Source organism: Thermobia domestica, chromosome 8, assembly GCF_964235325.1.
Source record: "Thermobia domestica chromosome 8, izTheDome1.hap1.1, whole genome shotgun sequence".
NCBI classification, from domain to species: domain Eukaryota; kingdom Metazoa; phylum Arthropoda; class Insecta; order Zygentoma; family Lepismatidae; genus Thermobia; species Thermobia domestica.
Window position 1 is genome coordinate 43,392,260 of NC_137461.1, and position 23,768 is coordinate 43,416,027.

Below are 23,768 nucleotides of genomic sequence, written 5' to 3' on the forward strand. Positions count from 1 at the left end.
GTTTTGAATGTGTTTAATTCTTTGAGAGAACATCATCCTCATTTAAATGTAGAACAATTGGCCGACATGACTGCAAAACAGACAGGGGTGAGACAAGCAACTGTGTACAGAATTCGACGGGAGGCCAAATTTAATGAAAATAAACGGAAAAGTCCAAAAAAGACGCGCAAAAGCACTTCCCTACTTGAAAAATACGACGATTTTACGAAGTCGACTATTCGATCGAAGGTACATCAGTTCTTTTTCCGAAATGAGTTGCCAACGTTAGATAAAATTCTGTCAGAATAAACACCGATGATGACCTTCCATTTTTCTCTCGTGAAACTTTGCACAGACTATTAAAAGTTATGAAATTTAAATACATGTTGCGTAACAGGAAAGGTTTCATAGTTGATAGGGATGATATTGTGATCTGCAGGAGAAAGTATCTCCGCTATCTTCATGGAAAACTGCAGGCCAGTAGCCAGTCCAAAAATGTAAAGGGGGTCCGGTAGAATTTAGGGGGGGGGCGAGCCAATCACATTATAGTTCATCAACATATTATTGTTCATTTTCAAGTCTACAGTGAAAATTTTAGGGAAGCCAGTAAAAATTTAGGGGGGCCGGCCCCCTAGACCCCCTTTGATACGGGTCTGAAAAAGAGTCGACAGAGTTTTTAGTTTTCTTGTCATATGTTGTTATATTTTTGTTGCCATATGTTATGCAGGAATGGGGGCTCAGTGGTAAATTATTTACTTCGGTCCGGTCCTTGGTCATATAAATTCGTGGCTAATGACATCGTGTCAGTGAGTTTTCTCGGGGTTCTCCCTTTGTTGCCACTTTCCTCTTCCATCAATACTTCCTTATCATTCATTTTCAATTATCATAGTCTCCTTTAATCTATATGGCATACGTCCGAGACGTTAACTAAATATGTCCTTTCATTTTTTTCATGCATATGTTAGTGCATTAACAAAAAAGAAACCTGATAAAATCATTGTGCTGATACAATAAATTGTGTTCAAGGTCCAACCCTGCCATCAGTTGTAATGCGCACTCGAGTAGCAGACATAGTCCGCTATTCCAACGCTTCTTCACACCCCCCGCTTTTTGAATTAATGAGCATACTTAAATTGAGCTGACAGTTACTTGTTAACCCGTTTTGGTTACTCTGTTTAATGTGTTAAGAACCAAGAAGTACGTACACGTTTACCTGAGAATTTCAATCCGTTATTTACACACTGTTTTTTTTAAATATCTACATAGCAGCGAATGGGGGTTTGTATTGCTAAAGAGAACAGCAACACAACCCCCGTCTCAAACTGTAGGTAGCTAGCAGGTGGGTGGTGGGGATAGAAGTTCCTATCAACTTGTCTGAGATAGATTTTAGTTGCGTCTGCGTTAACTTGATGCTCGTAAATTGATTATAGATGTTAAATAATTTTTAAGTCAGGAGATTGAGCAGGCCAGTATGATGTTGAAAGGCTTTCTGGTCTGATGTGTATATTAGCGCATTGTTATCATGGAAGACTATTTTTTATTAGATAGCAATATCAGTACTGCAGGATGGATATGACCATCTGAAATGTTCACTGAAACATTTTTAGCAATTATTTTACGAGCAATGGAATATCATGTAATTGTTATCAGCACTATGCTGGCCACAAAAATATGGTTGCCTCTGTCATGTTGAACTGTTATAGGGCCCATACACGGTCCACGGTTTGTGCAAACAAGGCTGTTTGTGCAAACAATTTGACCGTGTGTGGTGCTGTATGAACTGTTTGTACAAACGTTTGCGCAATTTTTTTCAACATCGAACTCGATCAAAAATTGTTTACACGAACATAATGTTTGCGCAAACACGTGGACCGTGTATGGGCATGTTTGTGCAAACACGAGCTTTATTTCCCAGTAAGAGGCCTAGTGTACAGACGCTTATTTCTTGCGATATGGTGTCAATGAATAGGAATCAAGAATTCTGGAGAGAATTTATTGAACTTGATCGAAATTTACCTGAACTGTGGAAGGTAAAGAGTGAAGCTAATTAAAAAACAGAAATCTAAAAAATGCGGCGTATGGGAAATTGGTGGCTAAAATGAAGAAAATAGATTAGAAGGCGGATAGAGAGTCAGTGAGGAATAAAATCAATTTTCCAGTATTTCACCACATGTAGTTGAATCCATTCGTAGATAATTTTTATAGTCCACAGTCGAACTTATCTCAAGTTCGGATATTACCTAGGTAAATTTTGATGACTAAACTTAGACCGTTTCTTGAACCACTCTTTCATCCACACCCTCTTCTTCTGTTTTGGTTTCGCAGGTCTTTCCGCTTCCAAAGCACAAGCAATTACTATCGCTAAACGACATGTTTACGCGATCAAAGTCAAAATTGAATTGAAGTTTGTGCAAACAGTTGAACCGTGTATGGCCGAATGTTTGCGCAAACACAGTGTTTGCACAAACATGATGTTTGCACAAACCGTGGATCGTCTATGGCTCCTTTTAGAAAGTAGAACGAAGCATACGCCATCTGGGTCACCTCTCAGAAATGAATCTAGTTTGTTGTGAAACAAGGGGAAAGATGACTCATCGAATTACTTTCTTCAAAGCATTGGTGTTCCAGGTTTTTTGGTTCCGGCACTGCGCTTTTTGCTTTACCTTATTGACATTAATCAGATGTTTTAAAATCGTCTAATGTTGAGAATATGCAGCTATAGCCAAGACTATAATCGTTGGAACAAATCGTTCCCGATGTTGATTTTTTTTTTTTTTTTTTTTTTTTTTGTGATCATTCCAAGGGCGGATCCAGGACGGACTTCTCGGGGGGCGATGGGTTGTAATACTGTACTTAGAGCTACTTTAAAGAGCTCCAAACTCTGGAATGGGTCTTATTTATACATAAAATAAGAAAGTTTCCTCTTCTGGGGGGCAATCTCCCCCCCCCCTGGATTATTCTCTTCAATCTTTGACGATTCCTCTAACATAACAACTGGCAGTTTTGAATACATTTCCTCCAAATAACTGCGTAATTATAATTTGCCTTCCTTGAAAATGGAAGTCTCCAATTTGGAGGCACAACATTTGCCTTGTTACACACAAAAATTCATAAACACCGCCTCATGTAATACTTACAATTACCCAATACAAAGACAGTCGTAATACACGTATGTTACTAACTCACGAAGATTACCTATTGCATGTCATGGATGTCTTCTTTGTTTTAATAGCTACCTCTATAGATGCGCGGATAAAAGTGGACCTTTTAGGCATTATAGTCTTCCCTCCTGAGTTCCAAATTTACAGTAGATAAAATACTGCTTGATGGTGATTTATCAGATAATTAAACATGACCATGTATAGCATCATTTTACTAATCCTGGATCTGCACCATATGTATACATACACATATAACTTCTAAATAAAGACGAAGAGCTTTACCTAAAAAATGTATGCAGATATTGTTCCGCTTATATTTGACCGATTTTCAAAGATACTCATCTTACGGGAAATCTCGCCATCAACATCGATGGTGTGCAATTGGATCCCTTCACTGTCATTATTCAGTAATTTATTCATTTACTTTATGTCCTTATACAACACGGAGGCTCTATGAAGGACAGGATCGAACTCCGAATTTCGTTCGGTTGCAACTGATGTGTGCACAGATGATCATGGGAGATCTCTCTGTGAGCAAGTCCATGTTGTCAGCAGTGAGGCATGACACACAAACATCTGAAATATTATTCCAGGCGTTCTGCTTAATGCCAAACATATCATTAACAAATCTTTTACAGTGTTTTAGTATACTTCTATTCAGCTCTTATAAGGTAAGTTCAATGGGGTTGAGATCTGGAGACTAGGGAGGCCACTCTATGATACAAATATCTCTTTAATTTTTTTTTTCCTGAAAGCAATTAGAACAAGGTTTGGACGTGCATTTCGGACCATTATCCTGCTAAGGAGAACTCCTCATGAATAGTAATTAAATGGTTATTTGACATTTTATACTGCTTCAATGTGCTTTCCATGTGGAAGAGCTAGGGATTTTACCAGTACTATCTTTTCTATCCTTCTGTCGTTTCAAACTCTGTTGTAAGGTGTTCAGAAATGATACATCTGCATAGTTATTTCATAACGTTGGTCCATAAATACACTTTCACTACGTAGTCTTCTTTTTCACTGAAATTTCAATGGAAAATTAGTGCTCGGTATACAATTAAAAAAAAAAAAAAGAATGGAAAAATAAACTTCATCCAGATGTTACTTGGTTACAATATGAGTTAGGAGATTAACACTTATGAGAAATTAAAGTTACTCTGTGTTTTTTGTCATAAGAATATGTGTTCACTTCGTGGACTGCGTATTGTCAATTCCTCGCTTCTTGATGGCATTTGGGATTAGCCCTTACGCTCTTAACCCTTATTCGGGCAAGATATTTTTGTAACGTAGACGGGCAACTGGGCCTAACCAACTCTATTAGCCTTACCAACTCGATATGTTCATGACTTTAAATTCGACTAAATAAAAGAATTCAGAATTTTATGTCATCGAAATATTTATAATTATTGAGAAATTCGAAAAAATAATGAAGCTACTGGGCCTGGGTGGTCCCGCTTGCTCGTTTAAGGGTTAAGCTCCATACGGACACATTTAAAACTAAAGAACCATCTTAGGCAATTTGTACAATGACAAAATTAGTACTTTCAAGAAATCATTACGTTTCTTTTATCTTGCATTTTATTGTCATTCCTAAAAAATGAATATGGAATATTTCAGTTTAACGTCTCATGATTATACCTGTTAGGCTAAGGAAGACGATGATTAAAGCAAATGAATGATGATGGAAGAATTGGTGGAATGAGAAAGTGAGAGAAAACGAGAGTATCCCGAGAAACCCCACGAACACGATGTTATCCACCACAAAACTTGCTTGGAAGGGAATCGACCCAGGAACCCCACCTACCAGAGGTAATTATCAGTGTTTCTTATATATAAAAATTGTTTAATTTTATTATTTCATGTCGATGAAGAAAGCACAATAAGTAAACAATTTTTAAATTTTTATTGTTGTTGAAAATACTATACAAAACTTATAACTCCTTCCATGTTGACTCTGGAATTATTACTTAAATCATTAATATTTTTTTGACCAAAATATGCTTCTATTACTTACATTAATATGAACATGCATATGCAAATCAACGTCTGAACAAGATAAAAATACGTTATGGCAACTGCAGTGGCGGATCCAGGGGAGCGATCGGGGCGATTACATCCCCCCCAGGAGAGGAAACTTTCTTATTTATATATATATATAAATAAAACCCATCCCATAATTTGGAGCTCTTAAAACTATCTCTAAGTAGCAGTATTACAACCCAGCCGCCTCCCCCAGAAGTCCGTCCTGGATCCGCCTCTGGGCAATTGTTACGATTTTAATACTCTGGTCAGAAAAATATTAATTGTTAAAAAAACATATAAATTGCTAGGACTGAGGATGAAGTATTTAAATATGTTTGTTGTAACACATTACCTGAGCTGCTCTAACTTATTTGTGTATTTATTTTTCAGAAGGGATAAGGAACAATGTCTATACGTCCTTTGAGTCCTGAACTTCAAAAAAAGGCTGAGAAAGAACTGAATGAGGATCCTAAAAGAATACAACAAGATCTGAAATATATCAAAGAATGGATAAGCAAACAAAGTTACTTGAATGCAAGAACAGGTGAGTTACCTCAATATAATTTCAATCAGCATGGATGAGCATTGCGATACAGTACTGTGCATGTGCATGTGTTTGTATTAGTGTAACTGTTGGACCAATACATAGGTAAGTATGCTTGTGGAGGTATCTTATCCTTAGGTACAATTTCATTAACCAAGCCTCATGTTAAAATATACCCTGCGAAAGCAATTAACACTCCAAAATTTGTTTTTTTAATCAAACTTTCCGTTATTACACATCCCGTGAAGGCAATTGAGGCTCTAAATTGATTTCTTCAGGGAAATTTCCCATTATTATACATCCTGCAAAACCAATTTCCTGCAAGCTTTATTTCTTTAATAAAACTTCCTGTTATCGTACATTATCTTAGGACAGTTGATACTGCAAGTATGATTTCTTTAACAAAACATACTGTTATGTACATTCTCTGAGGGCAATTGATATTCCAAACATTATTCCTTTATCAAAACTTACTCTTATCATACAACCTCTGAGGGCAATTTGATACTCCAAACATTATTCTTTTTACAAAACTTCCTGTTATCGTATATCCTCTGAGGACAATTGATACTCCAAACATTATTTCTTTAATACAACTTCCTGTTATCGTATATCCTCTGAGGGCAATTAATACTCCAAATATTATTTCTTTAACAAAACTTCCTGTTATCGTACATCATCTTAGGACAGTTGATACTACAAGTATTATTTCTTTAACAAAACATACTGTTATGTACATTCTCTGAGAGCAATTGATATTCCAAACATTATTCCTTTATCAAAACTTACTCTTATCGTACAACCTCTGAGGGCAATTTGATACTCCAAACATTATTCTTTTAACAAAACTTCCTGTTATCGTATATCCTCTGAGGGCAATTGACATTCAAAACATTATTAATTTAACAAAACTTCCTGTTATCGTACAACCTCTGAGGGCAATTTGATACTCCAAACATTATTCTTTTAACAAAACTTCCTGTTATCGTATATCCTCTGAGGACAATTGATACTCCAAACATTGTTTCTTTAATACAACTTCCTGTTATCGTATATCCTCTGAGGGCAATTAATACTCCAAATATTATTTGTTTAACAAAAATTCCTGTTATCGTACATCATCTTAGGACAGTTGATACTACAAGTATTATTTCTTTAACAAAACATACTGTTATGTACATTCTCTGAGGGCAATTGATATTCCAAATATTATTCCTTTATCAAAACTTACTCTTATCGTACAACCTCTGAGGGCAATTTGATACTCCAAACATTATTCTTTTTACAAAACTTCCTGTTATCGTATATCCTCTGAGGACAATTGATACTCCAAACATTATTTCTTTAATACAACTTCCTGTTATCGTATATCCTCTGAGGGCAATTAATACTCCAAATATTATTTCTTTAACAAAACTTCCTGTTATCGTACATCATCTTAGGACAGTTGATACTACAAGTATTATTTCTTTAACAAAACATACTGTTATGTACATTCTCTGAGGGCAATTGATATTCCAAACATTATTCCTTTATCAAAAGTTACTCTTATCGTACAACCTCTGAGGGCAATTTGATACTCCAAACATTATTCTTTTAACAAAACTTCCTGTTATCATATATCCTCTGAGGACAATTGATACTCCAAACATTATTAATTTAACAAAACTTCCTGTTATCGTATATCCTCTGAGGACAATTGATACTCCAAACATTATTCTTTTAACAAAACTTCCTGTTATCGTATATCCTCTGAGTATCGCACCTCTGAGTGCAATTTATACTCCAAACAAATTCTTTAACAAATATTCTTTAACAGAATTTCCTGTTATCGTAATCCTCTGAGAGTAATTGATACTCCAAACATTATTCCTTTATCAAATCTTCCTGTCATCGTATATCCTGTGAGGGCAATTAATACTCCAAACGTTATTTCTTTAATACATCCTCTGAGGACAATTGATACTCCAAACATTAGTTATTTAACAAAACACTGTTGCTTTACCATACATTCTTCGATGACAATTGATACACAAATCATTCGTAGGTAATAACAACAAACTAACGTCAAAGGAAACTTGGCTAGAGCCTATATAGCAAGGTATTATCTCCGTATTTGTGTGATAAAACTGAAAATATTTAGTCAGGATGATTGGCACTGAATTCAAACTTGTCGTTTGTAAAGCATTTCTAACTACTATCTTGGTCGGAGTAATTGTAACGTCTGGAAATTTGTTTCAATTAAGTTTGATTTATAACTAATGAGTATTTCTGTTTTGATTGAGAATCTATGTTTATTTTTCCCTTTCACTTTCAGATGACCAACACCTAATTGCATTTCTCCGCAATTCCAAATATAGTTTAGAGAAAACAAAGGAGAAACTAGACTTGTACTACACAATGCGCACAATTTTACCTGAATTCTTCTCTCAAAGAGATCCCCAGACACCTGCTATTCAGCAACTACTAGGAATGGGGTGAGTAATTTTTTTATTAGATATACAGTATTAGATATATTTGAAGTAAAATTGCTAGTACTTTATTTGTGTGCCACTAATTTAAATTTCTTTATGCAAAATATATAAGACCGACTATTTGGCAATGCTTCTGTGGCCTATGTAGCTGCGCCAGAACCTTGAAACCGGTGTCATAGTCACTTTGCTGCCTCAGATGGCGGTTGCAGAAGTGTTATCGTGGGGCTATGAAAGTAAACTGTTATTGGAAAGGGTACATGAAGGCTCTTTTCCAACAATATTTTTAGTGAAACCGAATAATGAAACATTGTCGGAAAAATATTAATAATGCTGCAAATAAAAACCCTCTGAAAGTTGTTTTCGTTTTGATAGGTGAATTTAGTAGTCCTTAACTCGCTGATTCCGAAAATGAAATCCGTTTTTTCTGATCACCCTAGGTTTCTTCCGCAAATTGACTTTGAAAATCCAACCCAATACCACAAAATTTGTATGTATATATTATATATGGGAACAGAAATACGAAGGAACTATACAGATGTCTGTACTGAAATGCAAATCTGAATGAATATAAATACATCCACCTACAAAAATATTTTCATTCTTTGATATATATCACATTTTCGCTTTATTTTGACCTGTAGAATAGTGCTCAGTGGTCTGTGGGCGCCATTTTTAGAACACGCGATATATATATATATAACCCTACATCTGATGAATATGTAAGACAAACAATATTTTTGTTGTTTTTCACACGCTTTTTTTCTGTAAGCTTTGATGAGTTTTTTATGCTTTTCTTCCGCCATGTTTATGCTCCAGTAGTAATTCGGCATCATGCTAACACTACTCTGGTATCTATGCTCCATATCTCTCATATTCTAGTAAAATCTCTCATTTTGTTTCTCACTTACTTGATCAAGATTTTCTGGAATGTAATCCAGATGTCAATGCAAGACACGTATCTTAATATTCATGGCGCACCCAAGTTCTTGAAATTTCAACAACATAGTTTCTACAATGTTCTTATAATCTGGACTTTTGTAGTTACCGAGAAAATTCTGTTATACTTTTGAATGCCACCCAGGTATCTCTCTCAGCTGGATTCATTGTTGCTTTAAAATCTCTTTTTTCCATAAGTTGTCGTATATTATGGCCAATAAATATGCCTTCTTTCACTTTTCCATAGGACAAGGATGGAAATGTATTATATATAAACTTGAAACACTGTCCCTGTTTGTCAAGTGCTTTCACAAATTGTTTAATGAGTTACAACTTAATGTCAAGATGTGGAAGTACTATTTTGTCCTAACGAACTAAACGTTTATGTGCAATATTTTTAGATCTTGAATTCCAAAGCACCCATAATGGCCATTCCCTTTTTACCCAATTCTCACTTCTTGCCCTACTATCCCACTCGCAAGTGAAACATGGCATCTTCGTATATCCAGATTGCTGTCCTAGTAAAATGCCCAAAATCTTGAAAATCACCACACACTTCCCACCCATGTTCTTAATATTTCATCGAATTAATTTCATCGTTTCTTTCATTAAAATCGAATGGACAATACGTACAGATGGGTTCTTATTTTCATTGTGTAAAAGGACACATTTTAAACTTGTTTTGTTAGAATCAACAAACAGTCTCCAGGCAGTGGAAAGTAGATGAAAACTTAGCTTATTAAGCACCTTCAACACATCACAACAGTACACAAGAGATTCTTGTACAGAGTCAAAATTCTTTCTTTGTCTGCACCGGGCAAATGTCGTTCCAGGTGCCAGAAGGTTCCTTTTGTGAAGCCTAGAACTAAGAACTTCTGCTGACTTCTTCGACAGATTTAAGTCCGAAACCAAATCATTAAGATCATTTTGTGAAAAGTATAGGCTGAGATGAACCACTAGGAGGTTCAAAGTTGTCATCTTCTATGTCACTTTTCTGGTTTGGCATACTAAAATCACTAACACATTGTACATTGATGAAGGTTTTGGGATAGGAATGTCTGGACCATGACCCACAGGCTCTATGGCTGATTAAATATTTGAGTAACCTACCCTCTTCTTATTTAAAGCATTGAGGCCAACAGTTTCACATCAGCAAAAGTAACAATAGTCAGTATGATTCTTCGGTCCCTACAAACTTTAGGAATTCCAAACGGCATAGACACCTGTTTTTCCTTATTCCAATTTCTCAAAGATTCAACAAAAGAACGGCGCAGTTTATGTGGAGTATGGTTTTGACTGACTACCAAGTTTTATATGAAAATAAGCGTAAAAACAAATTCCGAAGACCATTGTCGTTGTTTCTTAGGAACAAATTCACCTCAAATATAACAAAACACATTTGGACTATATTTACAACCATGACGTGCCATTTCTTCTTTGTCTATAGCACACGAGCACAGAATCACAGAAGAAGTAAATCTAACTAAAATCTTAATGTTACGTAAGTTGATTTGTTCATATAGGGTCTTATGCAGAGTCATTTTGACGTATGATTAGCGTCATACTAAAAACCTGACTACTGCAGGAAACATATGTTAGTCGAACTCTTTAGTATGGCACTAATAACACGTCAAAACTTTTTTTTTGTTTTTGTTTGTTCGTCGTCCCGTTTAAAGGGTTGTGCCCTTTCTTCGGGTAAGTGTTGTACTGTAGATCAAGTGTCTCTATGGAAATGTAGGTGGTCTAAGGGTTGCCAGGTTTATTATTTCTTTATTCATCACATTAATATGAAACATACATGGATTGAAATGATTCCAGGACAGAAAAAAAATATATATAACACAAACACTAATAGGTTAATGGTTAGAAGAGAATATTGGCAGTTATTATTACATAAACACAAAATATGAGAGGAAAAGAAAGTTCAGGGCTGCAGTAATAAAATGAACAACTGTAATGAATGGATGAAATGCAGTGCTTTGGACGTCACATCACAAGGTTATGTTAGTTCAGACGAATGAAGTTATCTTCTGTTCCTGGGGCGATTCAGGAACTGATGAAGACGAAGGAGGCCCTTGTTAATAGGTATTACTGTGCATACGATGGATAGATATGAGATGAAAGTTCATGCGGTCGGTAGATTGTATAGATTTCGGGGTCCAATATGTCATCATCTAACTGTAGATGATATAATGTCATGAAGTGTTGGAGAGGGGTGTCAATGAATGGTGGTGGTGCATCGTTGTCACGGTCGTAGCGGAGTATATCAAGTATCATAGGATGGGGCTGTGCTATACGTTTGCTGATGTAACGTATACGTAGTTGTTCGAGGTGCGTTAATAATGGCGGAAAATCGATCATCTCATAAAGTAAACGTGTTGGATGAGGTAGGCTTATGCGATATGCTAGGCGTATAGCATGGCGTTCTAGTATAGCAAGTTTTTGATAGAATTTTAGGGGCGCAGATGCCCAGGCTGTATGTCCATAGGTTAATGTACTCCGCATGAAGGTTTTATATGTATTGAGAACGGTATGTGCCCTTAATCCCCAGGTTGTGCCCACTAATCGTTTGAGAAGATTAAGTCGATTTTGCGCTTGACCTATGAGTTTGGTGAGGTGTGGAGTCCAGGTAAGATGAGTGTCAAAAATGACACCGAGATACGTAATACTACTTGAAACTGGAATAGGCGTAAGATCAACCTGAAGGCGAAGTAGATTCGGGTTTCGATGTACTCGTGAACGGCGTCGACGTGGTAAGAAAACTATGGTTTGTGTTTTGGAAGAGTTAATATTTAACCTCCAAACATGACACCATCGCACAAATGCATCAATGGCTACTTGCATGGTTTTATTGAGAGATTGTACGGTGCGGCCAGTTGTGAAAAAAGCAGTGTCATCAGCAAACTGAAATATTGTGGTGTTATTAGGAATAACAAAATCAGCGACGTACAGTAAGTATAATAAAGGAGACAACGATGAGCCTTGTGGTACACCAGATTGCAGCAAGATAGGATGAGAGAGCGTTCCATTAATTGAGATATAAGCTAATCGTCCTATTACGAAGGAGTGTATGAAGCGGATGTACGAAGTTGGCAGAAGATAGTTACGAAGTTTATATAGTAAGCCAGGGTGCCAAACTTTGTCAAAAGCCTTTTCCAAATCAAACGTAACAAGGCAAGAAGGAAAACCTGTATTATATTGATTGTAAATAGCTGTGGTGAGACGGAATAATTGATCTTGAGTACTAAAATTTGGCCGGAATCCAGCTTGGTGTATTGGAAGAAGATTATGTGAGTGAAGATGGTCGTGCATGCGACGGACAAGGATTCTTTCCAAGATTTTGCATAGGCAACTAGTGAGGTGAATAGGACGATATGATGTGACTTCTGATGGAGGTTTCTTTGGTTTAGGAAAAAGAAGCACTTTTGAGTATTTCCAGTCGAGTGGAATATATCCAGTTCGCAGAATAAAGGTATAAATGGTGCTAAGAAAGAGTAGAAAAGAGTGAGGCGCCTGTCTGATGAGTACATATATAACAGAGTCAAATCCTGGTGCAGTATTCCGTTTACCTTTAAGTGTATTACTAATAGTTTCGGGTTAAATCGGCATGGTTAGAGGATTATTTGGTTCTAAATCATGATCAGCAGACGGACGAAAGAAAGGAAAAGCTGCATCGGTATGTCGGTTTATAGTTGATTGCAAGCGACCTGGTGTATGCCAACCGGGTATAGGTGTAAAGATATTTTGAAAATAGGAAGCAAAAATATTAGCCTTTTCTGCATCCGTAAGGACTGCTTGATGATTATAAACAATGGGGTAAGGCGTACGAGAGACTCTACCTGTTAATTGATGGAACTTGCGCCAATATTTTGTAGGATGTGTTTCATTAGCTAGTGTGTTGCAAGTTTGAATCCAGTGGCGTCTCTTGAACGCAACGATATAATTATGAGTGATCCTTAGGTACTGGCGATGAAGCCGAAGCGCTTCAAGGTTACCCGTAGCGAGATATTCACGGAAAGCTCTCGCTGAAATAAATGGTAAATATTGCGGAGGTAACTTAGGTTTGTGTAGCTGAACTTCGATTGTTGGAATAGAACGTTGTGCTGCGTCTTGAAGGGCTGTAGTGAGTCCAGTGATTGTTCGATCGAGTTCGTATTGCGTACTAAGCATTGTGAGCGTAGTTAGAGCAGTGTCTAAATCGGTGCGATATTGTTCCCAATTTGCCCTTCGGTAGCAGTAGACCTTCTGAGGAGGAGGCTTCGGCTGAGTGTTGGGAGAACAATGAAGTTCGACTTTGATGGGGACATGGTCGCTACCTATGGAGTCAAGTACAGATATGTGAATAGACTGAGATAGTGAAGATGAAGTTATGACTACGTCAGGAGTAGTGCGACTGATAGGACGTGTAGGTTTCGGTAAAGTATGAAATTCAGCTCGTGTTTCATTCCGAACAAAATCGAGAAAGTTGTCTTTGTCACGTTGGGAACGGCTATGAAAATTGAGGTCGGCCATGATAATGTAATGCCGGAAGTTGGTATCAATATAGCGGAAGAAATCATAGCTGAAAGCTCTGCCTGGACGATAGTAAATAGTAACAAAGGTAATGGTTTTGCCTCTAAAATAAATTGTCGTCATGTTATGTTCAGGAAGGTGAAGAGCAGGTGGAACAGTAACTGCACGATAAGGAAGATTTTGCCGAATACCAATAGCTGTGCCTCCGTAGAGACGTGGTCCCGTTGGTGCGTCATGTCGAAGTAAGTGATACTTCGGTATATAGCATGTTAAATATGGTGCAAGGTAAGTTTCATTAAGAGCAAATGCGGCAATTTGTTCTTCCTGTAGGAGCTGTGTAAAGAGCAGTTGGTGCGTCAGCAGCGATCGTATGTTAAGGAATAGTAAATTGTAACTCATAATGAAAGTGAATATAAGTCCGTAGGTAGAGTTGTCCATATCAAACATAAACTTCAAGTGGTTGGATTTGAAAATGCACTGTTGGTCCGGAATACGTTGCATGTAGTTGTAGATTAAATAACAGTTTGGCTGCGTGCATGATTTGAGTTAGAATATGGTTGCGAAGAAATGGGTGGATGTTCTGTAGTGAAATAGTGAGAAAACGAAGTAGATCTTCGACAGTAACTGGATGGCGCAATGAATTTGCTGGTGGAGTTGGTGCATCGACTGAACGTATGGGGACAACGAGTTCAGGCTTAGCTGGATCAGGCTGAGGCTTAGCTTTACATTTATAGCTGTACGTTGGGTGACGTTCAGAGCAGCGATCACAACGTGGTGGTTCTTCAAGGTTTGGACAGTTTTTTGTAGGATGTTCGCGGGAACAATAGCCACATTTGGTGTTGTTTGTGCATTCAGCTGTTGGGTGTGAATTATACTGTTGACATTTCTCGCAGCGAACAGGCAGAGGTGCTGGCGTGCGAGAGGGCTCAACCTTATATTTGCGTCTATAGATATATGCGCCCTTGGATAGAAGTTGATCAATCAGCTGTTGTTGATCAGTTAGCACTCGTACGAGATAAGTTGGTCCCTGATTGTTCTTGATCCTGATACAACGCTTTATAGGTAGCCCTTCCTGATGGAGTTCAGCGAGAATTTCGTCATCAGTAAGATCGGGTTCTACACTACGAATAACTACAGATAGCATAGGAGGCCGCCGTGGTGGAGGAGTAGTTTTGCGTGTACTCGGTTGTAAAGTAGAAATCTTTGCTTTCGTCCCCAAAATTTCATAAGTTGCCTTGTTGCGAACATGCGTGGCGAAATTTGGGTTAGTGGATTTCAAAATGATGCCACGGCGTGTCTTAACAATTTCACGGATTTCAGGCCGAGAGACGTACTTGACTAATTGCTGGAAGACAGCACGAACAGTGTCATATTTCTGATCGTAGTCGGTTAGCAAGAAGTTATACACGGGATCTGGCTGGTATTGCTGATGATTATCGGCAGAAGTGGATGCCCAATCCATACAATGACTGTCAGTTGTAGTCTGATTAACACTGGGAGTAATTCGTTGCTTCTTTGAATCTAGCGCTTGTTCGCCATCAGAGAAAGATCGAGAACGAATTCTATGTCCTTTGGTGATGCAGTCAGCATAGGAAGGAATAGAGTTACGGTCTGAACGAGGTGTTCCCGTAACAATCCTTGGCTGCGTCTTTTGGCGACCGTTAGGCCCGATGTTAAGCGGTGGAGGTTGTAATCCTACATCTTGACCGATATTCGTAGATCCGTTAACTTTGCCAGTGTCCGTCATCGTGATAGAGGAGCCGAGGGCCAAAGCCCAGATGAAGATGAAAAAAAATGAAAAGGATGTTAGATGAGGTTCAAAAAACAAGAAACCCTCCGAAAGTGAAAACTTTCGTCAGACCCCTAAATGCTGTAATTGTGCTATGCTCGCAAGTACGTATGCTATACTTGGTCCTCGCTGGCACAGTAACTGACACAAGAGAGGCTAGGTTGCTTGGTAAGGTATGCGCGCGTCAAAACAACTCTGCATAAGGCCCATATAAACTGAAAACAATCAATCTATGACCTACAAAAGAATTTATACCAGAGATTGTCTGGAACATTGTTATGCCTGTTATACAATTTAATTTGTAGATAAAAATACATATCAATTATATGGACTAAATTTATAACTAATTTTCTTTCCTCACACCTACATCAGCTGCATAATTGCTTATAAACGCACTGCTGCTATCTAGGGAGCACTTGATCTACTACAGAGCAAACAAATACTATTAGGTTCGAGCGTAATTAGTGAATTGCTAGTAATTCTAGGGTGATAGGAAAAAACTAATGCCAGATTCTGAATGAACGACCTCAAAAACATATATTCCACGTGAAAGTTTCAAAACAACAATACCCATGCGGACCAGTGTAATTGAAGTGACGGTAGCTAAAAGTACTGTGGCCAGGCAAATATAGTTGGAGCCCACATAGAAATAGTTAACAACAATAAAGGACTATCAGAGACTATTACGTTACATTCGAGACTATCAGAGGAAGTGGAAATTCGAGTATGTACAGGCGAGGAGAATCCACCATCCCAACATACATGGCCTAGAGATTAAATCTATCACATACACTGTTAGCCCCAACTTTCTCAGATGTAACATTGCTGAACATAATATAAGCTTTCGCAAACTGTAGGAAAAACATTTAGGGGGAGGGAAGTCAAAATGGAAGACGGCTGTTACACTGGTTGATGGCTACATTTGTATCACACGGAATTATAATATTCTGGCGATATCGTGCAGTGACACCAATGCCAAGGGACGTACCGAGTTTTACTGGGAAGTTCTTCGCATTTGTGATTATTATCGGACATGGCTGCAAGGGGAAGTGGAAGTATGTAAGATGAACTAAAACGTGAAGGTGAATACTTCCAACAATTCATCATGATCTCAACCCAAAGAAAAGACTATACTCGTTTGTGCTGAGCACACAAGAACTAGCCGCAGATCAACATGGATAATGCATCTATTCATTTCCTCGAGTCTTCTTGACATGAAGCAGGATATGGAATCGGTATAATTCCTATCCAGAAACCCTGATGGATGCCCAATTGATTTCTGTACATTTTGACTGTCAAACCTATGTCTACAACATTGTCCTCACTGCCTAAAAACCTCCAGGATAGAATGTGATTGAATTCCTATGCCAGTGCTCCAATCTAGTTTATTGCATTGAAAATTGCAATGATGGGCACCAGTCCACAGTGCTGGCGTTAAAAGGAAGATTGGTAGTGGTAGGTAGGTTTGCTCGTAAGGTGAGTATTCTTAAAGTTGGTTCGGAATAAACCACACAACCTGTATATGTCTCAGTTATTCAACAAACATCAATTCCGTAAGTTTTTCGTTGTTTCATCTTTCTACAATAAAGTATTATTTTTCCAGAGTAATGCTTCCTTTGGACAAACCAGATGCTCAGGGACGTCGTGTGTATATTGTCCGACCAGGAGCCTATGACTCTTCTAAATACAATGTCTTGGATTTCATTAAAGTGGTAGCCATGGTGCTGGATATTATGCTATTGGAAGACGATACAATGGTTATCAATGGATTGGTATCTATTTCCGATCTTGCCACTGTTACTCTAGGACACGCTACACAGATGACGCCGTCGGTATTGAAGAAAAGTACTATTATATTCCAGGTAAACATCCTTCGTACTGATAACATGATAACATATAATAACCTATACAGGGTGGAAGGAACAAGACCGATCGGGAGGTGATTCTACGGCTAAAAGCAAGGAACAAAAGTTCCAATAAGCATAGGTCCAACACGGTTTTGTTTTTAAGCAGCAGCCGGCCTTCTTCTTCTAAATGCAATATTGACGAACAAACAGAGATATTGACGTCGGGTCGAAAGAATGGAAAGGGAGTCATACCCCACCAAAATGATAGCGCAAACGGAAAGAAGCAGAGTACAAGGGGACTCTCCAAAGGGAGAAGAGGATTCGCTAAATGAAATGCAGTAGGGGACGTGAAAATGAATAATACGTACAAACGTAAAATGACCTGGGTATGTTTAGCGTACGTACTGAATGATCGATTAGAACGTGCAGATGGGGACGACAGAATACACCACGAACGAGGTGGTTTGTTGGACAAACCGTAACGCAAGAATAACGGGTTCACTTCCCTTTTCGTCACTCACTTTGTCTTACTAGCAGCGCAATAATCAACAACATCCCTCGATTCCGCCACTTTTCTATATTGGACGTTATTGGAAACAATAGTTATGTGGCACCGTCGATCCAACAAACCACCTCGTTCGTGAATATTCTGTCGTATAAATTGCTCCCCGATGTGGCACTGGGGAATCCTCATTTGTACGTTTCAATCCATTCAGTACGTACGCCAAACATAACCAGGTCGTTTTACATTTGTACGTATCATTCATTTTCACGTCCCGTACTGCATCTCATTTGGTGAATCCCCTTCTCCATTTGGGGAGTCCTCTTGTTCAGTTCGTTCTGCTGCTTTCTGTTCTTTCAATGCAGCGTTGGGAACAACAGCCGTGTGGAGTGGAGCATTGTGATGCAACATGCAAGTTCAACGCGCAGTGACTGATTCAAATGACTGTCTCCAACGACCTGATGCAGCTACACAGTTGATGAAACTGATACACTATTTGACCGAGATAATCATTCTAGATATCTATTGCAATGAAATTATAATTTAAGAATTTGCTCTCATTCAAGAGCTGTCATGTGTAGTGACGGACGGCGTTACTCGTTAAGATATATACAAATTGTTTCCATTAATGAGCTTCGTTCAGGTAATCGCTCTGGCTATCTATTACAAAAAAAAAAAAAAAAAAAAAACACACACACAGAATTTAGGAATTCAGTTCCGTTCAAGAGTTATTGTTGAGAGTAACGGACAGCATTATGTGTTATCATGCTAACGGATTGACTACACTAACAAATTCGGTCGAGATAATTGCTCGTTCAAGAGTATCAAAGGAGTGACTGACGGATGATGCATGTGTATATACCAACTACCAACATTATTATCTTATAAGGTCCACTTGCATGATTTTAATACCATAATATATCACAAATATAAAAAGGAATTAACACAACGTCTGTTGGATGACCTTAGTAAGTTATAGTCTGTAGTTTGTTTAAGTTCCGCGTAAATGCTTCCAGTTTGGCATTCTATCATTTCCAATACGATAAATGTATATATATATATATATATATATATATATATATATATATATATATATATATATATATATATATATATATATATATATATACCAGACTTCGGTTAAGTGTTACCTGGCCCCACGGTGACAGCCACGCAAAACCAGCTTGGCAGCGAGAGTGTTAAATCCAAATTCAACTCACAATACTGATATTTAATTTTAATATATTATTATTTTATTTTCTCATTTTCTGATATATATTATTTTCTGATTTTCCATTATTTTTCTTTGTTTTTATCGATTTAATTTTGTTTAACCCAGTAAAGCGAGTAATTGACGCTGGTTTTACTATAAATCATTTTAAATTATGTTGTGGGTCAATTAAACGATCTCTCTTCAACAAGAAAGCACAAAAGCACATACAACACATTTCTTGTTCTTCAACACATTTAGATAATTAGGAAACAAATCGCAATATTCAGATACTAGCGAGTCCTGAAATAAAGTTCTATTTCCGTATGATTGAAAAATAGGAAGTAAAATTGTTATTTAGATAAAAGAATGGAATCAGATGATTGTTATGGGAAGAAAAGATTCATGGGCGGTCTCAAGGGCGAGCAATGACAGTTGATCTAAGTCTGTGACAAGGACAGTAATATCATATAGGATCCACAGTACCAGATTAGCATGCCAGCTACTCTACCATCCAGTGTTTTACCTCTCATAATTAAGATGTAATTTATTCCTATTGTACTAATTAATACGTGTATCAGTTTCCGTTCAGATCTCAAGTATGATTGTCAAATAGTCCTAACTACACGAAGATTTATTAACCAAAATTTTGAGCTACGAATGACCACGGGAATGGTATATCAGTATAAAGAGAAGAGGTGGAAGGGTGTATCGGAATAGAGAGATAAGGCCTAAGTGTGTGCTAGTATAGTGAGAAAAGGTGGAAGAATGAATGCATCAGCAGAGAGAGAAGAGTTGGAAATGTGTATCAGAATAGAGAGAAGAGGTGGAAGGGTGTATCAGTATAGAGAGGAGGTGGAGGGGTGTATCAGTATAAAGAGAGGAGATGGAAGGGTATATCAGAATAGAGAGATAAGGTCTAAGAGTGTGCTAGTATAGTGAGAAAAGGTGGAAGAATGCATCAGTATAGAGAGAAGAGTTGGAAATGTGTATCAGAATAGAGAGAAGAGGTGCAAGGGTGTATTAGTATAGAGATAAGGTGGAAGGGTGTATCAGTATAAAGAGAAGAGGTGGAAGGGTGTATCAGTATAAAGAGAAGAGGTGGAAGAGTGTATCAGTATAAAGAGAAAAGGTAGAAGGGTGTATCGGAATAGAGAGATAAGGTCTAAGTGTGTGCTAGTATAGTGAGAAAAGGTGGAAAAATGCATCAGCAGAGAGAGAAGAGTTGGAAATGTGTATCAGAATAGAGAGAAGAGGTGGAAGGGTGTATCAGTATAGAGAGGAGGTGGAAGGGTGTATCAGTATAAAGAGAGGAGATGGAAGGATGTATCAGTATAGAGAGAAGAGGTGGAAGGGTGTATCGGAATAGAGAGATAAGGTCTAAGTGTGTGCTAGTATAGTGAAAAAAGGTGGAAGAATGAATGCATCAGCAGAGAGAGAAGAGTTGGAAATGTGTATCAGAATAGAGAGAAGAGGTGGAAGGGTGTATCAGTATAGAGAGGAGGTGGAGGGGTGTATCAGTATAAAGAGAGGAGATGGAAGGGTATATCAGAATAGAGAGATAAGGTCTAAGAGTGTGCTAGTATAGTGAGAAAAGGTGGAAGAATGCATCAGTATAGAGAGAAGAGTTGGAAATGTGTATCAGAATAGAGAGAAGAGGTGCAAGGGTGTATTAGTATAGAGATAAGGTGGAAGGGTGTATCAGTATAAAGAGAAGAGGTGGAAGGGTGTATCGGAATAGAGAGATAAGGCCTAAGTGTGTGCTAGTATAGTGAGAAAAGGTGTTAAAATGCATCAGCAGAGAGAGAAGAGTTGGAAATGTGTATCAGAATAGAGAGAAGAGGTGGAAGGGTGTATCAGTATAGAGAGGAGGTGGAGGGGTGTATCAGTATAAAGAGAGGAGATGGAAGGGTATATCAGAATAGAGAGATAAGGTCTAAGAGTGTGCTAGTATAGTGAGAAAAGGGTGGAAGAATGCATCAGTATAGAGAGAAGAGTTGGAAATGTGTATCAGAATAGAGAGAAGAGGTGCAAGGGTGTATTAGTATAGAGATAAGGTGGAAGGGTGTATCAGTATAAAGAGAAGAGGTGGAAGGGTGTATCAGTATAAAGAGAAGAGGTGGAAGAGTGTATCAGTATAAAGAGAAAAGGTAGAAGGGTGTATCGGAATAGAGAGATAAGGTCTAAGTGTGTGCTAGTATAGTGAGAAAAGGTGGGAAAATGCATCAGCAGAGAGAGAAGAGTTGGAAATGTGTATCAGAATAGAGAGAAGAGGTGGAAGGGTGTATCAGTATAGAGAGGAGGTGGAAGGGTGTATCAGTATAAAGAGAGGAGATGGAAGGATGTATCAGTATAGAGAGAAGAGGTGGAAGGGTGTATCGGAATAGAGAGATAAGGTCTAAGTGTGTGCTAGTATAGTGAAAAAAGGTGGAAGAATGAATGCATCAGCAGAGAGAGAAGAGTTGGAAATGTGTATCAGAATAGAGAGAAGAGATGGAATGGTGTATCAGTATAGAGAGAAGAGGTGGAAGGGTGTATCAGTATAAAGAGAAGAGGTGGAAGGGTGTATCAGTATAAAGAGAAGAGGTGGAAGGGTGTATCAGAATAGAGAGATAAGGTCTAAGTGTATGCTAGTATAGTGAGAAAAAATGGAAGAATGCATCAGTATAGGGAGAAGAGTTGGAAATGTGGTATCAGAATAGAGAGAATAGATGGAAGGGTGTATCAGTATAGAGAGATAAGGTGGAAAGATGTATCGATACAGAGAGAAAAGTTAAAAGGGTGTATCAATATACAGGTAGAGAGAAGAGGTGGAAGGGCATATCAGTATAAAAAGAAGAAATAGAAGGGTGAATCAGTATAGAGAGAAGATGTAGAAGGGTATATCAGTGTATCAGTAACAAAAGAAACACTGACCAAAGATTCAAACTGTATTTTAAACCATAGTTTGTGTTGTAGCTTTGCTCAGTGTTTCTTTTGTTACAATATCCAATGCAAAGCCATGGATAATGTTGTTATAGTGTATCAGTGTAGACGGAAAAGAAGAAAGGAATGGGATGAAGACGCTGAATATGATTCAATATGATTAAATCCATTTTATGAACTATATACTTACATAGATTTCAGTAAAAGTGCTGTCCAAGATTTTTTTTTTTTAAGCATAACAATAATTTACTAGTATTAAAGCTTATCCTGAGATTTAAGATCCATTCTGAGTTTATGTTTCCATTCTGAGTAAGGAATTTTATTAACCTATAAACGTTATAATATATTTTAAAATATCGTTCTACAACGTTTTCAACATGATTTTCTTTACTTTCATTTCAGGATGCCATGCCGTCAGAAATCGAAGAGATGCATTACGTCCGTACACCTGGAATCTTTGATGCTATTCTAAAAATCTTTAAAGGTCTCGTCAACGAAAAATTGAAGAAAAGAGTAAGTTATTGGCTAGATCATATTAGCTAATATATTAGCTATGAATAAATAGATATAGATTATATCATAGTAGGATATCGCTGGTTCTTGATTTTTCCGTTTTAGAGCTTGAATCGTGTAATATTTTTTTTCGTTTTTTTTTGAAATAATGTATGATCTCCTTCTTATATCTTTAAGGATTCCTACCACAGTCATAAGATTCTATTCATGACGCTAGCGACAAAGTTCTGAAATAGATAAGCACGCACACATACGGGCATGAGTATAGTTCATTTTAAAGTTAAAATAGGTAGCACGTTTTTTTTTTTTTTTTTTTTTTTTTTAGAGAAAGACTCTATAGAATCCATATGAGAAATTATGTGCCAGAAAGGATCAATTTCATCGGTATCAGAACGGAACATCATAGTGTTTCAACACACATTCATGAAGTATAGAACATTTTTTTGGACGTGTCAGAACTAGTATTATATTTATTTCAGTGTCAGATCCACTCTCCATATCATCTCCGTTCATATGATGATATTCTCTTATCCTCAATTCTTGATACTGTAAATGTAGGGTCAAAAATATTCCTTTAAATTATACATATGCATACAAAATAAATAATATCTCTTAACTTATAAAATCTGTCAATTTGGCCTTATTTTCGTGATTTTTTCCATAAAACGTGCGTTGCTTATTGCAGTGGAAAGTTAAAGCGTTAAAGCTTTGACATCACTTATTTTATCGAAAAGTAGCCAACTTAAATAGGTGTGAACTTACAAAAAATGTATTATGTTGAAACAAAAGTTGTTATAGATTGTAACATAAACATTCCTAAAGCAGTAACCTACATATTAGTTTGTATCTTACAAATAATATAGTGAAAATTATTTCTGCAATATAAACCATTGCAGAGAATAAATGATCCACTTAGTTCAACATTCGCATACTATGATTTATGTATTGAAATTTCAACAACCTACAAAATGGTGCGGTGTTTTAAGTTACAAGTATTCTAAGTTAAATTAATTCTATTAGTGATATTATGCAATTAATATATCAAAGTAACACAATATTATTAAGATTATTTTATAAAGTAAATGTGTAATTAGCAAATAAGGTACATAATTGGCCAAGTTGTCTTTTAAATTTATTCTCGTTGTCATTAAGAATATCTATACTCGATAAAAAGTATGAACCCTGTAGTAGAAATTAAACGTGCACCATGTAGGAGACTTCTTTAAGATATTTGTTTTATATTTATTATATAAGAACAAAATGTTATTTCGATCTCGCGTGTTTGGATGAGCCCCTTTAAAATGTAACAAGTTAATACATTCAAATCTGTTGCATATTACTTTATCTAAAA

The 23,768-nt window shown here is 37.2% G+C and overlaps 1 protein-coding gene across 5 annotated transcripts in view; it reads left to right on the forward strand.

Moving 5' to 3' along the window:
- LOC145692845 (retinol-binding protein pinta-like) overlaps positions 1-23,768 on the forward strand; it is a 68,942-nt gene that overhangs the window by 25,824 nt on the left and 19,350 nt on the right. For 4 of the 5 annotated variants that reach the window (XM_081768355.1, XM_081768354.1, XM_081768358.1 and 1 more), the window contains exons 2-5: positions 5,556-5,709; positions 8,027-8,186; positions 17,024-17,282; positions 22,307-22,417. In XM_081768355.1, the coding sequence (XP_081624481.1) occupies positions 5,571-5,709; positions 8,027-8,186; positions 17,024-17,282; positions 22,307-22,417 (669 nt within the window). In that variant the 5' untranslated portion in view covers positions 5,556-5,570. Of the gene's footprint in view, positions 1-16; positions 4,953-5,555; positions 5,710-8,026; positions 8,187-17,023; positions 17,283-22,306; positions 22,418-23,768 lie in introns of those variants that run through there. The other variant, XM_081768356.1, reaches the window with a different exon arrangement.